The sequence below is a fragment of the Sinohyriopsis cumingii genome, chromosome 5 (assembly GCF_028554795.1).
Source record: "Sinohyriopsis cumingii isolate HCF-2022 chromosome 5, ASM2855479v2, whole genome shotgun sequence".
Lineage (NCBI taxonomy): Eukaryota > Metazoa > Mollusca > Bivalvia > Unionida > Unionidae > Sinohyriopsis > Sinohyriopsis cumingii.
The window spans coordinates 28,251,889-28,268,675 of NC_142965.1; the positions used below are offsets into that span (position 1 = coordinate 28,251,889).

At 36.7% G+C, this 16,787-nt stretch overlaps 1 protein-coding gene across 1 annotated transcript in view; it reads left to right on the forward strand.

Annotated features, from left to right (window-relative positions):
• The window catches only part of LOC149798849 (DNA polymerase alpha catalytic subunit-like), a 186,045-nt gene that overhangs the window by 130,806 nt on the left and 38,452 nt on the right, over positions 1-16,787 (forward strand). Inside the window, exons 28-31 of the mRNA XM_089957752.1 lie at positions 4,867-4,989; positions 6,739-6,771; positions 15,538-15,630; positions 16,309-16,514. Of these exons, the coding sequence (XP_089813878.1) occupies positions 4,867-4,989; positions 6,739-6,771; positions 15,538-15,630; positions 16,309-16,514 (455 nt within the window). The remainder of the gene's footprint in view (positions 1-4,866; positions 4,990-6,738; positions 6,772-15,537; positions 15,631-16,308; positions 16,515-16,787) is intronic.

The following is a 16,787-nucleotide window of genomic DNA, read 5'->3' on the forward strand; positions in this document are numbered from 1 at the left end:
ATAGCATAAGAGTACATTTGTCCATCCTTGATGTATATGTGCTGTCCTTTATTTATAGTATATGTACATGACATGTTTCCAAGAAAACAGATGTTTCTTCAATTTAAAACTTTGCCTGACAACAGATTCATTATATTGGTAATAGAGTATGTTAGCAGACCAGTCTCTACTTTTAAACAAAATGGCACCAGAGGTTAGACATTTAGACTTGTTAAGTGAGTGTTGAATTTTAATGAATATTGTTACCAGCTAGTCATTTGCAGTTAATGAGACTTACTATAGGTACCGTGCTGTAATAAAGGAAGATTCTGACTTCTGAGCTTTCACTTTTCTCAAGGTTTTCATCAAAGGAATGACTTCTGGACTAGAGTCATGTGATCAACTAAATGTTGATCATGTGACAAAATCCTTCTGCACCAATCTGGAATCACAGTTCAATACTGCTCCACCTCCATGATTTCAATGGCTTCCCTTATTTTTCATCTGAGTTTTCTCTCTCCCGAATACTCCGTTATCCAAGAAAAAGTATACCCAGATTCTTTGCAGTGTTCACCAACTGTTGTCAGGAATTTCCTGTTTTTATTTGTCAGGGGCACATGACCCCTGGCCCGTGGGCCAGATCAGGGCAGATAAAACAACATAGAAATCTGGCCTGAGAACAGTAATTATATTATATATAGTAATTATATTAAAGAAATTAGTGTTTGCATCCCTCGAGTGGTCTTAGAAAATGCAATCTGGCCTTTGGGCAAAAAGGGTGTACACCCCTGGTATATGTGATCTTTGACTCCTGTTTAAGGGCTACTAGCTGTGTCTACAATGTAACACAGATATGACACTGGAACTTATAGATGATTGAACACTTCGTATTCAAAGTAGTGTGTCTTGGGAGGTACCAATATTGAGTGGACAGTGTTATTGGGCTTCTGAATCACATTAACTCCGTATTTTCAAAATATTTTTTGTAATTTTTCGGACGTTACACCAATATATGTAAGGGACAGTTATGCATCTTTCTCGTTTCCTTCAGATGTTTTTCTGCTCTTGTACAGGATTTTTTCACGTGATCAACATTTAGTTGATCATATGACTTCAGTCCAGAAGTCATTCCAAAGATGAAGGCCTTGCAAAAAGGCCGAAAGCTAAGGAGTCTAAAACTTGATTTTGCTACAGAAACGTATCTACGTTTAATCCAATTTGTCAGTATGTTTTTTGTTCATATTTTGGTTCTAATCCACATGGATTTTGCTATTTGTGATAAGAATTTTGACCAGCCACAGTACCAGGTTAGTAGCACCAAAAAATGTGGATTTTCTTCATACATTGTGCTGTAAATTCCTCAAAATATTTGTGTTTAAAAGTACACATTTTTTAGTAATAGTAAAATAACAACAATGCAGAGAGCTTTCATGACATCACAGTATATGCCCATAACCTGTATAAGCAGTAAATAGTCATGCTAGAGGAAAATTTATGCAGTTGTCACAGAGGTGATTAAACAGTAAAGGTTGTTAAAGATGAACAGATTACTTAATTGACTAACAATAGCTAGGGGATAATGCGTTGAGAACTGCTGTGAGAGAACCCATCAGACTAATTTGCATAGGGTAAAGCGCACAAAGTTGAAAAACCTAGCTCTTGGGAAGTTGGGGAAATCTTCGGTGCATGTTGAAGAAACAAGTTTCGACTCTTAATTGTCTTGAATGATACTGTTTTAAGCCATCTTTATTATAGGATTAAATGGTCATGGTTGGGTATTTATCGTTGTGCAAATTTTAATTAATTACTCAAAATGTAAATCAAGTCCTAAAGATTGTATGGTAACTTTGTGAGTGATTAGGTAACAGTTTAAACATGGATAAATACCCAACCATGATCATTTAATTCTTATAATTCCACTTTTCTTTGTTTCTGTCATCATATCAATGGATTTCATCAAGAAAGCGGGGCCCCAAGTGGCAGAGTGGTCAAAAGCGCTCTCCATTACGGATCACTGCCATCTCACCTCTGTCTGCAGGGGTTCGAGTCTAGGATTCGGACAATATGGGTATGTGAGAAAGCTTGCCAGTAGCTTCTCGTGGGTCATTGGTTCTTCCCGGGGTTTTCCTGGGTTCTTCCTCCACCATTAATACTGGCCGCCATACGTAGCCTATCATGTGCTGAAAAATGGCGTTAAACCCCACAAAACAACATCAAGAAAGCATTCACTACCTAGCTCATAGATTTCTTTCATTGGTCTCTTCACTGCACCAGAATAATGTCCTTTCTTTGCTAGTTAAGAGTCCTTGACTTTTTATGTAGTATTATAGGATGGAGTGTCAGAGCAGATAATTCCGAACGATCAAAGAACTTTGTGTGATTATTTAATTTTTTTTATTTATAGTTTTTTCAAAATTATGCTTGTACATGTTGTAGCATTCATTGTTCTTGGTTTATATGCATTTTGATCTTTCATAGTCAAAATCACTTAAACAAAATAAAGAATTGCATTTTCATTTCATTCCAGAATTTGGTTCTCCTAAACTGATTTAAATCAAACTTGGCCCATGTATTTTAATGTTTATAATTAAGGAAGAAGTTGGTAACTTAAAAGTCAAGGGCACCATTAGTAAAAAAAATGTTGTTTCATTTCTAGTCAGTAACTAAACTTCTGTGCAACTGGTTTCAAGGAAATTTTGTATCTATGTTTCCCTTTGCCCCCCACCCCACCCCACCCCCCCAACCCCCCGAAAAAAAAAAAAAAACAGAACAGAGAACAGCTCAGTTTCTTGGGAAGTTTTGGTCAGGTACAAACTGCCATTGGTGAAGATAGACTTAGAAACAATGTCTCTGTTTTTTTACATGCATTCAAAACCTATTTCAGATAACTAAAAATATTTGATTTTAAAGTGAATAAAATATATCACATTTAACTTAAGAATGTTTGATACTTATTTATTTTTCAAAATTGTTGATTGACTGTTCAGAACTGTTGAATAAATAAAACTGGATACATTTGGTGATCAAATGATCCATAACACAGGTACCTTATTTGACGGCCTATAAGTTGACACAGAGTCTAAGTTGTAGAGCAAATTTTCCATCCTTCATCTAAGTTGATGCTTAGTATAAGACGCAGCCAGATGAATGCCTTGGCTTTTTTTTTTTTCTTCAGTTTGTTCCACACAGCATCACAAATTTTATCCTACTTGTAACTCTGTAACTTTTCAGGTCAGGATCATTAAATGTAACTAAAAGTACATAATTTTAAATGTATTACTTTCTTTTAGCTACATATAATAATTCTGACCAGAAATTTATTGAGTTATGGGTAGGATAAAATTTGCCATGCTGTTTGGAATAAAACTATAGTAACTTTCAATGTCACAAATATTAAAGGTATCACTGTATGTTAGACATATTTAGGCAGTCAAGCAAGCAGGGTGATCCCATTTAAACCAGTTTTGGTCACACATGCGCGCTATGATGTAAGAGGGAACATGCATAGAGTTTGGAAGAATTGTATTACAAACATAAACAGAGACACGACAATATCATCATTCATAAACAAAGCCTGGAAAAACACCGGCAGGAAAAAAGGCACACAAGTCCAATAAATTGGCTGTAATTATGTAACTTCATACATATCTTCTGTATTGTATGTCATGTCTTTTATTTCAATTTCTAGATAATACCATTTTTCCCATACAAATATGTGCTTTCATACACACAAAAGACTGAATATGGCTGTCAATTCAAATTTATTTAGTTAAAATTTGCATCCAGCTAAATTATCATTTTGAAGAAATGTCGTATGTACAAGCTAAGAATATAACTTACTGTATATTACTCCTCTATTCTATTCATAGTTGAACATCCATACAGGAGATGCATGAAAATGCACGCGACTTATTGTTCAAGTAATCGTACCTTGATTCCCACTGCACTAGTAATAGCTCAATTCAGTATCAACTTTCATCACCCAGTGTAATGCCAAACTGCCATTGTAAAAGTCCATAGTGACTGATAATTTTCGCCTGGAAATTTTGTTATGACATTGTGTAGATCACTCAAAACACATGATTGAATAAACTATGTTATAACTATACTACAATTAAATTTTAAAAATAAAATTAGTTTTTAAAATTTTATTAGTAAACGCACTTACATAACCCATGTGACTTTTGCTACAGTGCATGTTGCTTTAGTGCAGTTACATCTGACGTATGTTAATTTTTAATACTGACAATCATGTAATAATTTTAAAATCCTTCTCAGTGTGGGGTAACGATCTCTTTCACAAAATGAACTATTTTTTACACAGCTTTTCATGCTTTTGGAGAATTGTTTTTACATATGACAAAATTATGTGAATTACAATAAAGCCATTCGAATGACAGTCTATATACAAGATGATTCAGAGTATAAGACAAAGCTCAGATTTTCTGATAGAAAAGTATTGACTTTTAGGCTGGCAAATATGGTAGTTAATTGATGGAGTTGTACAATAACTATGTCCTTTCTCATACTTTTGTGTCCCCTTGTGTGATAACTAAAGTAACATGAAGAAAGAATTTTCTTGAGACAAAAATGAGCCTTGAAAACTTTTAAAGTTCTTGAAATGCTATCAAAAAGCATATTTGCAGGGTCTGTTTGGAATACATGTACTTTCAACAACTAACCTGGTATTGGCCAGATATCATGTGTTTTCAGCATTACAAGTTTCCATTTCCTGTTGTAACTAAAGTATATGGAATATGAGTTGTTTATACACTAATTTTGAGGTTCTTTGGGTAAAGATGTTATTGCATGGTTGTGGATACACACAAAGCATGACAAAATTAGTTAAGTTTGCATGTCATTCTGAAGCTCTCCTTCTAATTTCAGTATGACATCCGACAGAAGGCATTGAAGTTGACAGCTAATAGCATGTATGGTTGTCTGGGGTTTACCTTCTCTCGTTTCTATGCCAAACCCTTAGCAGCTCTTGTGACAAGGAAGGGAAGAGAGGTTGGTATATTGGAACATGAAAAACCTTAAGTAAAGCTCCCTTTTTGTAGAGGGAGCGAGAGATTTGTTCAGAAACATACAGGAATTAGGTACATTTTGTTTTTACTTTCACTCAAGTATATCTAAGTCCTGAGAATGTTAGGGTTTTGCTCTCTCTTTTTTTCTTTTTAATTCTGCAAGAAAACAATCTAATAAACAGCAATTTCAACAAAGAAACTTTCCTGGTTTTGTTTGTAAATGTACATTTCTATATGCATTTTATTTGCAATGGGGTTTAAAAGGTTTCAGTTTGATGTTAAAAGCTGTATGTTATTTTTAGCTATGGCAGTCATCAACTAGAAGAGCTTATGGCATAGTTTGTCCAATGTCCTTCCATCCGTTTGTTATCAGTACTCCAACTACATGGAGGATTGCCATGAAACTTTACATTCATGCCATAGATTAGTTAGTCTTAGATGAAAATGATTCTGCTTTCATATCCAATATGGCTGCCACAGTGACCATCTTGAAAATCTTTTTATAACTGCTTGACCTGAATGGATGGTCATTTCAATATACGGTTTTCACTAAAAGACTTATTATGATATCTACATGGTTCTAAATGAAAGTGGTGCTGATTTAGGTCTAATATGGCTGCCACAGTAGCCACTTTGAAAATCTTGTGATTACTACATCTATGAGAATGACGATCTCATTATGAGGTTTTCACTTGGACTTTTTATAATGTTTTGTTGATCTTAAATTAAACTGGGCTGATCTGATGTCCAGTATGTGGCCATCTTGAAAATCGTGTTTTAGCTACTCTTCTTAAAGGCTGTCATTTTGACTTGGGGGTTGTCATCAGAAGAGTTCATTAATGAAAATGACTAATCCTCAGTATGGTCACCATTGTGACTGTCTTGAAAATATTTTTTGTGTTTATACAAAGATTAACAATATCAACATGGGATTTTCACACATAGACTTCTTATGATTCCTAGTTGGTACTGAATTATGATGTTACCATTCATACATCCAACATGGCTGTCATGATAGCTGTTGCAAAAATATTTTTATCACTATTCCATCTGAATGGATGATTGTTATGACATTGGGTTTCGAGCATGCCAGTGGTAACTCCATTGCTGACCTTCCAACCTTTACGATTTTTCCTTAATGTTTATGGAAATGACGTTTAAAATATGATCTTAAGGAATAAAAGCACAAATTAGGAAAGTACAATCTTTTGCGGTAAAATCAAAATGATAATTTATCAGTGTTTGGTTCGGATCCAAGTTTCATATAAGATTCAGTGGAAATGGTCAGGAAACCAGACTAATTTTAAAAGAACGCTTTAAACCTAAAAACTGAACAAATTTTTTATGCACAATGTCTGCATGATCAAACTGTTGCTTATTTGTAATAATGGCATCCAAGAAAAGGGACAATAAACATGCTAAAAGACTTTAATAGTCAATACAGAAGAATGAAAAGGAATATTCAGATTCTTGGGGCAAAAACAGGAAAGGTATGTTTAGTGGACAGGTGTGGATTTGAGTATATTGGGAAAGACGATTGCTGAAGTCACAGCCTGCATGAAATAGCAAAAAGCCATTGAGCTCAAAGTTTGCTGCCATTTCCTCTTTTTGGTGAATTATTAATTGAAAAAACAGGCCACATTTGTGATATCATTTTTCCCATTTAGTTAGCATACAGGAGAATGTCTTGGGCACTTAAATGATAATAAAAAATTGTTTGTATATCTTTCAGATTCTTATGAAAACCAAAGATTTAGTTCAGATGGTAAGTGTTATGAATGTCATTATCATCAAAATTGGCATGGATCCTGTCATATCTGCAATAACACGATGTGTCACACAAAAACAAGATTTACTCCTAAACTCCCTTGTCTTTTGAAAAACAGTTGTCAGTAATCTTAGAGGGGGATGGGCACACTTCAGTATATGCCTGTAGCATGTATAAACAGTAATCATTCCTGCTTACAGCTCCTGTAAAACTATCCTTGGGACAGCTTATACACGAATTGAAAGGCAAAGAAGTCGGTTAATAACAACCACCATTTCACGTATTAATTGGCTGACAGTTGATAGGGCGATATATTAAATCCTTTGTTTTGAAGATTGTTTTCAGGGAGCCCATTGTGCAGTATGCATAGGTAATATTTACAAACTGGAACGGCCAAATTTGTTTTAAGTTATAGGTATTTCAAATAGGTACTGGATGCATATGTGTCAACTTGCATGGGATACCCATAATTTGTACAGGTTTTTTCCAGTTTCGTATGTGTATGGCCATACAACCCTTTTGTACATTTTGTATTCATATAAAAACTCACATTTCTTCTCTTAAATTGTACTTTTTATTTTTTCATCCTGAGTTGGGGCGTAATTTTTTTTCAAATCGAGCTTGATGCAGAATCTTTTGTAGCCATGCGCTAGCAACATGGCAATAACTCTGAAATGCTTTGAAAAGCAATGGAAGCCGGGAATGCCTAAATCGGGTTAAATTGAAGTGTCCTTCTTTAACAAAATGACTAAAAAAATATATTAATATTGAAGAAAGTGTTTAGATAGCTTCAATTCATTCAAGATTCTTATCATCCTTTTAACCGATTTTGGTATTTCTGGCTTCCATCTCATTCCAGCCAAGTGATATAAAGGCCAGTGGAACTTGAAAACATGTCTATTTGCTTGTGTGGAATTTGAATATATTAGGAAAAAGACATCAATATAAGGAAAGTCTGACAGAAACATAAGTTTAACTTGTAAAACAAAGAGCTAATATGGGGTGCCAAGTGTGTGAAATATTCCTGAAAATTTGACTTGTCGTTCCAATGTTTATCAACATCGGAACACTCTACAGTGCCATTATTGGGCAGTAAGACCTGGATACCCAAAAAATAAATATCAGGTGGAGGTCTTGCATTGTAGGACTATGGGTTTATGGGGGAAAAAATAAATATGTAATAATGAGACCATGATAAATCCAAAGAAGTTAATATAACACCTTGAAAGTTCTTTTGTCAAAATACCTTGCACATACATTTTTTTAAAATAGTAGCAACACTTTCATTTTTGAGTTGCTTCACACCTGGATCATGAAGCACTTAACGATGAGTTTGAGAATTATTGCATGCTGCATGATTAATGTGTGCATGTATTAACAGACGATCACCAGAATAGGAGCTTTTGTAGCTACTAGCTGGATATTATCAGCCAGACAATTAGTACTCATGGCATCAACTTTCAAATCTGAAATTAGTTATTCAGCAACTACTTACCTCACAACAATGCAGACTGTCAGAGATCTTTTTCTATGATGAAAAAAATACAGATTGTTATGAAAAAAATACAGATTGTTGGAAGTCCCTGAATGCAGACACTGACGTCATTTTTACAGTCTTTAAACCCCTGATTACATTTTGAAAAGTGCAATGGATGCATGAGTTGCATATAATGTGTGTTACAACACACTCAAAATTAAAAGAATAAAATAAAAGTTTCAGAGATGTACATAATTATGTAAATGTGTGTAAAATTAGTTCATTTATGGCGTTTCTTGTTGTTTAAAACTGTTGATCTTGTATAATGTATGAATACATTTTTTCATTTAAGTTTTTGTTTTGTCTTTGTAATGTGTTTATTGGTCTGGCATGCAGGTTTTTATCTTGAGAGGTTGATGGGTATGTAGGTGCATGTCAGAAAAATGAAAGAATAAAAGTTAATCACACATCATTGTCTTGAATGAGAAAGCTTAAACCATCTGTTTTAAAGAATATTGGCAAGTTTTGTGAACAGTGGCAATGTTTCTCCTTCAAATACGCTCCTTTCCGCAATCACATTACATGAGGTATATTACCTCACAAATTCATCCCTACTAAAAGATGAAAACCATCTTTTTCTATTTCAATAGACAAATGGCAATAATTCTTGCCCATTACCCCACCTTGGAACTGCCAGGTGTCGCTAGTTTTTAGCTTTGCTGCTGTATTGGATAACATTGTCCAATTTATCCTCCAACAAGCCAAGCCATTTTTGTGTTCTAATTGATTCATACAACATTCCTTTTGGATTTATTGAGGATTGATAATTCTGCTGCAGGTTGTAAAAGATCTTTTTACAATTACTGCCAAATTTGAGTGATTTTGGAATGCGTACGTTCAAAGCATAATCTATAAGTTTCAAATGTGACACTGACTTTATCGATTCCTTCATAGTAATGGGGATTATATTTATATTTTCTTGTTTGTATTTGATGAATTACTAATTTATGCTAAGCTTTCTCTTGCATTGTTTCTGCAGAATGTCATTTAAATGCTATTTATGCAACTTAAGAACATGGATGTCTTCCATAAATCTTGTTGATACTAATTATTCAGCATCTTTAATACATGGTCAGAGGAAGTCTGGGCTACCAAATTAGCTAGTTAGTCGCATGCTGATTTGTTAATCTATTCCTTTAGCTAGTTAGTCAAATACTTTTTTTTTACTAATCTATGCTTTGTTCTCTTATGTTGTTTCAGGCAAAATGTTTACTAAATGAACATTCAAAGCTATAGTCTTTCGTCATTGAAGGGAAGAAAAGATGGATGAAGTCAAGTAATTATTTCTAGATCATTTTTGGTGATACCAACTCATTAGGGAGTATTCCCAATTTTAGACAGCCCAGTGGGTCTAAATCCCCCAGCATGTCCAAGCACTACCTTATAGTCTGTAAGTAAAAGGCAAATGGGATTTTTATCAGATCACCTTCTTATACCACTGCACAGTTACCAGCTGTCCAGTCTGCACTGTTTGCCCTGCACAGGTGACCTTTGGAGAAGGCGGCCCAGCCAACTCCAACTCATTAAGGCAGTGTTCCCCAATTTAGTCAGCCCAGTTGGCGTAAGTCTCCCCCCCCCCCCCCAAACACACATGCCCGAGTATGGTCTGCATGGGGTTTGTACCAGATCCCTTGGATCTAATGCATAATAAAGCCACACTGTTGCCAGCCATTCCAGTATGGTGACTTTTTTGTTGAATTGGTCCAGCCAACTATGAATTACGGTGATCTTGGTGACAGATCCTTCTGTTGAACCGTAACATTGGCAACATGCCTTTTCTATGTAGAAGATTTCCGTGAGAAATCTCTGTCCATCCAGGCCATTGGAGTGGCTGGATTTGTGATAGCTGGACCATCTTTTTTGCCACCAGCTTCTAGGCAAACCAGCAGATAGTGCTGGAATTCCATATGTTCACTGGTTGTCCACAAGAGATAGCTAGTGACGTTTTCAATGAAATGGAATTGAGTCTTACCACCTGGCATTTCTTCTCCAGAGCTGCAATTAGACACAGTTGGCCTCAACACGCAGTGAGTGCCACTGAACTCATCAGATCTACCATCCTTCACATCTTACTCAGATCTGACCATGGAACAGACTAGCTTTCAAGCTTCCATCGAGGACATTTATAGGGTGTTGGCTACTTCAGAATGCCCCCTACAGCTACTGCAAAGAATCGGCAGGTCTCTATGAGGAGGAATAGACAGACTTAAAGCAACCGATGCCTTCAGTACTGATCTTCTGGCACTTTACAAGAATATAGTGTATTCCTCTCATCTGTTTTATAAGGCAGGCAAATGTGCTCCTTGCCTGTCAGAGCTGGTTTGCCATGTCGTTGCACCCTCTTCATTGTTGGATTTGGCCTCATTGGAACCTTTTAGGCTTGATGGAGACACCTGAAAATAGCCACATTCGAGAGGCGATGGCCATGATTGCTAGGCTCATCATACCATGTGATGAGTTCGGGCAATTTACTCCAGATAAGACATGTCACATGTCTGCAATCTATGTCTCTCACACCATGTCATATCCTCCAGACCCTATTCAAGTCACCGTTGCTTTGGAGGAAGTTCAGAGGCAGGCAGCTCAGGAACTGCTTCTCCACTTGGCGCTCCACCCATGCAGCATTTGCAACCACTCGGCCCCCACCAGTATGAAGGGATGTTATGCAGCCTTATGACAAGATCTTCTCAGTCACATGTACCAATATCAATTCCTTGGAAGCAATCACAAAGTGGCGGTAAGAAACTGAATTTTGATCTTACTGTTCTCCCTAGGCCTTCCGAGCCAGGGGATGGGGGGGGTCCAGGTCATTTGGAATGACTTCCGGTTTCATTCATCAACAATCCCCTCCCTGTCTCCTCTTCCCTTTTCATGGATGCACCATCAGATCAGCAGTACAATGCCTTTCTGCAACATGGGGCTCAAAAAAAGTTTGTGCAAAGACCACAATCCCAGGGGTTTTGTTCAAGGCTGTTACTTTTTTGTAAAGCAAATGGCAATTTGAGACCCAATCATCAACTGGAATTGCCTTAACCAATTCAAGATGGGTTCAATCCGCATCACTGGTTGATGGGACAAGTATGCCATCAGTCTCAATCTGACCAAAATATTTTCACATCCCTCTCCACCCTGTGTCATGGACATTTTCTGTTTTTTGCTTACCTTGACACACTTTATCAGTTGAAAGTCTCCCTGTGGCCTCAACATCAGCCCTTGGACATTTACTGAGATTAGGGATTATGTAATCACCCTGTTTCTATTTACGTCAACTACAACAACAGCAGTGTATCTGGATGACATCTTCCATAAATGTACGGTAACTTCTCTTCTACGCCAAGGCAGGAACAATCTCCTCCATTTTAAATCATCCAGGCTTTCAAGTGAACTGGGAAAAGTCAGACTTCCATCCTTCTCAGAATTATGTCCGTCTGAACATGGAATTGTTAACCAGCTGGAATCTGGTGTGACTTTCTCCTGTTTGCGTAATCAGAATCATCAAGCTCGGAATCCAATAGGATTTGAATTTCAGCGAGAGAGTGTGTGCAACTACTCAGTTTATTTAATGTAGCAGCAGACTTGATCCCACTGGAGAAGCCCCAATTGGAAATAACAGTAGGTACCCATATATGCCAACCATTAAGCTTTTTTCTCTCGCCAAATTATGCAATGGTGCTACACTGTATATGGATTATGCAGTTTTGGTAAGATAAAAAATTAAAATAAAGCACACAAAAAAGTTCTTCTTTGTCATCTTCATTGTCATCACTTTAATTCCACTGATATAAATTTGGGAATATTCTTAAAATGGTTACTGCTGTATGAGAACAGTGTACAGGTACTTCCCTAGTTACTATTGGTAGCAAATGTGTGTGTGTATATATATATACACACACACACACACACACATATATATGACCCTTTTCCCAGAAAACAGACGGGATCTGTCAAATGTGAACTTTGCCTCAGATTATTTTTTTAGGGAGGTTAAGTGAAATGTGGATGTTGAAAAAGTTGGAGCAGATGGATTTTTTCAAACTTCAGAAAACAACAAATCAACACTGCTTTACATACTTTAAAAGAAGTACATGAGGATAATGTAATACTGTAATCTGAGTACCTGACCTCATTGCAGATTTCCAATTCACGATCATTTGGCAAAATGTGCACATGTAGAATAGTTAATGAGTGCTGAATGTAAATAATTTTTCAATATATTTTGTGCTTGTATTCTGGTTCTAATCCGGATGGATTTTGCCCTTTGTGACAAGAATTTTGAGCAGCGGCAGAACCGGGTTAGTAGTAAAAATGTATCTTATTCATACATGCTGTAATTCAGGCCTGTAATATAGAGATTACCCTTTTTTGGTCCAAATTATGCTTTTTTTTTTGCCACTTATAATAGCGATAATTACAATGATACCTCTCGGTGGCTTAGCATGTATGGGTACCGACGCCACTGTGCACAGTTGGGGTGCCCACCTGTTGCCAACCTTCACTGCCGTCAGTTACATGTGGGAGCCAGGGGAACATCCTCTGCACATCAACATCCTAGAAATAAAGGCTGTCATCAGCACCTTTCGCTTCTGAAAGATTGACTTTGAATCAAAAACGGTCCTCATTAGGTCTGACAACTCTGTCATGATGACCTATCTCCTCAAACAGGGAGGCATTAAATCACCCAACCTGTGTGTCCTAATGTGTCAGTTTCTACATTGGTGTGACAATCTCCATATCAACATACAACTCAGACACACTCCTGTAAGACTCAATGTCTTGCCAGCACTATCCAGAGGAGGTCAAGTCCTTCACATGGAGTGGTCTCTCCATCAATCAGTCATCACTTGGATTTGTGACGAGGTGGAATCATTAGCTGCCCACCTTCGTCTTTCTAGTTCCAGACCCAAATGCTTTGTCTATGGATGTTCTATCAATCATTTGGAATGGGTTGTGGGCATCCGATTCCTCTTGCAGAGTGCTGTGACCAAAAATAATCCAGAAGTTACAGGGTCAGAATGGCAAGAAGATTCTGATATCCCCACTCAGATGGGACAAGTCCTGGGTCACTGATCAACTCGTTCTGTTGATAGATATGCCCAGGAAGTTTCCTGCTGAATCTTCTCCAGCAATCATGGTCATGCAAGTCATGTTTCCTGATATTTTTAGTTTCTTCAATTTGGAAAAAGCGAGCTGTGTGCCCTTTTTGTCAATCCGAAATCTCTTTAGTTCAGATCGGTGGTTCTATTAACACAGCCAGGCTTTCTAGCCCAAAGTAGGTTACTGTCTGTCGGTAACCAAAGCGTCGTGACTTGCTCACTCTCTTCCTTAGACAGGTTGAGAACAGCAGCCATGTAAGATTCAGTTTGCTACTACTTGAAAAGCACATAGAAATTGTGGCACATGCAAATGCCTCTTCCGTCCAATATGAGCTGGAACACAAGATGTCACCCCTCAGGCCCTTGCTGTTTGGCTGAAGTGGGTTGTATTTTCGATGTACTCTGATGTCTCACTAGATCAGAGTCACTAAGATTACTACTCAGAAGCTTCGAGCCATCTCTAAGCCTCGTGTTTGAATACAGCGTTTCAATCTGATATATAATAGAAGTTGTTGGCAGCATGCAGAGGCAACCTTTATGATGGACACCTGGTTCAATTCTGAGAGTAAATATTTTGCATAGATATAGGGATATGAATTCTAAAATATGATTGGTTCATTCGAAATCAAGACTACCATCCCAGTCTTAAACCACCATATCAGATTGTGCAAACAGTTGTTATTGCTGCATCTCATCTTTGTAGTATTCAACTTCTCATCATGTTAACAAAGAAAACAGAAGATCATAATTTTCTCCAGCAAAGAAAATAAAACAGAACTGGAAGGTCAATTGTGTTATCTTGTTTAGATTTGTGAAACCATCTAATAAAGGAGAAAACCTTGCATTTTGCAATTTGTGTAATGTGATTTTGCTATTGGGCATGGAGGCGCCCATGACATTAAAAGAGCATGAAAAAGCTAATAAACATCAGCCAGCATTTCTGCTTCATCTTCAGCAACTCGGCCTGAACTTGCAGTGTTTATAAATACCAGAGAGAACCATGATGTAATTCAGCAGATCAGTTTACTAAATTTCTTTTAAAATGAACCTTCCTCAGTTATTAGTGCTGCTGGCAATTTATTTTGCACACTTTTTCCAGAAAGTAAAATCACAAATTATTACTCATGTGCTTGAAGGAAAACAGTTCAATAAAAACAAATCACAGAATTTGGATCATCAGTGAAAGATGGTACATTGGAATCGATAATGATTGATAAAAACAGGGTGTGGAAAAAAAGCTCCTATAAACAGCCTATGTCTGAGTGTGTGTTGGATGCTTGCACCTTCTGAATGGAACAGGGTGCCCATTCAGAAGAAGCAAGAGTGCAATATGTGCATCTTTGACTTTAAATAATTACTGATGGTTATAGATAATGTAAAAAGTTACATATACATTAAAGTTTTAAAAATCAGTATTTGATCTTGAAAATCAGTATTTTTGTCATAAGCAATTGGTATTTTTGTACTCTGGGGTTGGCGGCTATGGTCCAGTGGCAGCAGCGCAGACAGCCACCAGACCAAACTAGATCAATCAACACAGCCTGTTAGCTTCACTGGATTCGCCGGTGAAATTTTTTAGGTAAGAAGATTTCAGTATTAATCTTCTTAGCCATATGTTAGGGTTACACGTCAAGTGACCCCAGGCTGTGTTGCTTATTGATTAGGGTAACAGGTAATCCAACTATTATTTAATTGGTTACTATCCTTTGGAAACAGTTAATATAAAATCACTGCCATTATAAACATCAGCTAGATTAGAAATGTCAGAGGAGGGTGGGGGTGAATAAATACATGGAGCTATCTCACAGCATCCCATAGCATTTCTGCCAATTTTAGACTCTTTGAGATTGACAAGTAATGCTGATGTATAGTCTTGAGCTAAGCTGAAAAATAAGGGAAAGTAGTGGTTAATTCTACTAATCAGATTGGTTGATTCATATAAATAATAGTAAAATTTTGTTTTGACTGTCATGTGTTTTTCCAATCATTATAGAAGTCTTTGCTGAAAGCCATATTTGCCATCATATAAGAAGTCTAGCCATCTTCAAAAAAAAAAAAAAAAAGATTTTGAAAGATGCATCTTTATGTAAACTATCATAAGAGTTGTTTCCCTTAACTATGTCTTTGTTGTAGATGAACCTTGATGTGATATATGGTGATACAGATTCCATCATGATAAACACCAACTGTACAGATATAGACCAAGTCATCAAGCTGGGGAACAAGGTAACAATTTATGCAAATTATTACTACACGTAATTGTTTTCTGCTTAGTTTGTTCACATGAAATTCTACTTGGTTTTATCTATAACAAAATCCAATTCTGGTTATTGTGCCTTCCTGAGAAGGTCTTTTTAGTATTGGAAGGTCTGATATTGATACATAGTCCTGACAGGTCAAACCAGTTTAAATTTTCATTGGTACACAAATCTTCCAGATGGAGAGGGGAGTAATTATTTCTTAATTTCCATATGTTAGAGTAAATGATGGTATATAGAATGGTTCTCACTCTTCATATACCATATCAATCAGTAAGAATAAATGATTATAGAACACATCTTGCATGATATCAGGGTCAGGGCAGAGATGATGGTATATAGACTGGTACTCACTCTGCATATACCATATCAATCAGTAAGAATAAATGATTTTAAAATACATCTTGCATGGTATCAGGGTCAGGGCAGAGATGTTGCTTCATAACAGTGACTGCTTAGAGGCTCAAAGTCACTGGTATCTCAATAATGGCAACACTGTTTCAGCTCATACTTTGTTCTGTCAATTACTTTGTGAGGGAAAAAAATTGTCAAGAGAAAAGAAAACTGAATAACATGGGTGAGGGCACCCATGTAAAGCATTCTAATGTTGCTGCCTAGAGTAAACAGCTAAACTTAATCCTTACAGATAAAAGCTGAAGTGAACAAACTGTACAAGTTGCTAGAGATTGATGTTGATGGAATCTTCAAGAGTATGCTTCTGCTGAAGAAGAAAAAATATGCTGCTCTAAGTGTGCACAGGACAGCCGACGGGAAATATATCACTCAGGAAGAAAAGAAGGGACTTGATATTGTGCGACGAGACTGGAGTACACTGGCCAAGGAAACCGGAGAGTAAGATTTGTTGACTTTTTTTCTCCTATGACTAGAATTATACTGTGTTAAACTTTACATATGTAGTTCCAAATTTTCAAGCTTCTTTACGATACCTTGGCTTCATTTGAGTCGAGTGGATTTTTTTTTTTTTTTTGAGGTTAAACTACTGTAACATTGTCATGTACTCTCTGTTGAATTTTGGTAATGGTTGTGTTCTCTGTTTATTGTGTTGACATTAGAAATTGCCAGTTATGCCATTGTTGAACAGAATTCTCAAATGGCAGTTCATTT